The sequence below is a fragment of the Carlito syrichta genome, unplaced genomic scaffold (assembly GCF_000164805.1).
Source record: "Carlito syrichta isolate Samal-C Ts95f unplaced genomic scaffold, Tarsius_syrichta-2.0.1 Scaffold87115, whole genome shotgun sequence".
NCBI classification, from domain to species: Eukaryota; Metazoa; Chordata; class Mammalia; order Primates; family Tarsiidae; genus Carlito; species Carlito syrichta.
Window position 1 is genome coordinate 335632 of NW_007031211.1, and position 1236 is coordinate 336867.

At 55.7% G+C, this 1236-nt stretch overlaps 1 protein-coding gene across 1 annotated transcript in view; it reads right to left on the reverse strand.

Annotated features, from left to right (window-relative positions):
• MED12L (mediator complex subunit 12 like) overlaps positions 1–735 on the reverse strand; it is a gene marked incomplete at its 3' end in the record, with an annotated part of 335349 nt that extends 334614 nt beyond the window's left edge. The window contains exon 1 of the mRNA XM_008057491.2: positions 637–735. Within this exon, the coding sequence (XP_008055682.1) occupies positions 637–735 (99 nt within the window). The remainder of the gene's footprint in view (positions 1–636) is intronic.
• Between the last annotated feature and the right edge of the window lie 501 nt (positions 736–1236).

Sequence of the window (1236 nt, forward strand, 5' to 3'; positions counted from 1 at the left end):
TCTGCCAGCAATAAATGAGAGGGTAAGTTGCTCTATATCGTTCCCAACACTCGAATATAGTCAGTGTTCTGTATTTGGTCATTATAGTGAGAGTGGAGTCATATCTAGTTGTCTTAACGATCATTTCCTGATAAAATATGACATTACAGAACTTATCATAAACATATTTGTCATTGTCTATTATGTTTCATGAGACACTGTTAAGGTCTTTGTCCTATTTTTTAATCAGTTTTCTTCCTTTATGTTGTTGAGTAGAATCCATATTTGTGTTTCCAGGGTAAGATGTCTTTTCTCAAGATGTCTTTCATAAATATTTTCTCCAAATCGGTGGCAAGTGTATTCATAGTCATGACAGTGTCGCTCACAGAAAGGAAAATGGGAGTATACTAAAACGTATCATTTTAACTTTGTTGATCTTGAAATAGACCATGGCCATGGTAAACATGTGAAAAGGCATCCACGTTCAGCATTTTTTGTGTTGTAGATCTTAAGTATGGCATCAAAACAGGCACACCATACAACCCCCTCCCCGACCCTTCCCCCGCAGCGCCGGCGATGCCCGCTGGGCCAACTTGGCCCCGGGTCAGCGCTGCAGAGCGCTGCCCCGGTGGCCGGGGAGGCCGCCGGCGCCCTCACCTCCTTCTGCTTGGGGTCCTGCGGGTAGACGTCGGGCGGCCCGAGCCGGGGGCGCTTCAGTGGTCTCTGCTCATAGCTGAGAAGCCCGAAGGCGGCCATGATCTCTCATGTTAACCGGCGAAATGAATGAGAGTTGGAGCTGGAGCAGCCGCCTCTGAGCACCAGGGAGCAGCACTTTGCAGACAGACTCCCTCTCTCCCCCTCCTCGCTCGCTCGCTCGCTGGCTGTGGCGCTGCAGGCAGGAAGAAAGCAGGTTGGATGCTGCGCTGCCCGGCACGCAGACACGCACTGCTGGGGGCAGCCTCCGGCGGGCACCCGGCTGCGCTGGAGCCCGGGACGCGCCGCTCCGGGGGTGGCGGAGGGGCTGGAGGTCGGCCAGGGTCCTCCGCGGCGCCTGCCTCCCGCCCACCCCCCCACCCTGTCCCCAGGGGGAGGAGCAGCTGATGGGAACGTGTGACTTTTTTCACCAATGGACCCAAACCCACCCCAGCGGGGCGCAGGATGGGGTGGGGGAGGGGCCCGAGGGGGGGGAAAAAACTTTTCTCGGCGCCTAGGCGGGTGGCTCAAGTGCTCGCCCCAGGCGAGGGTGGCCCTCCTCCC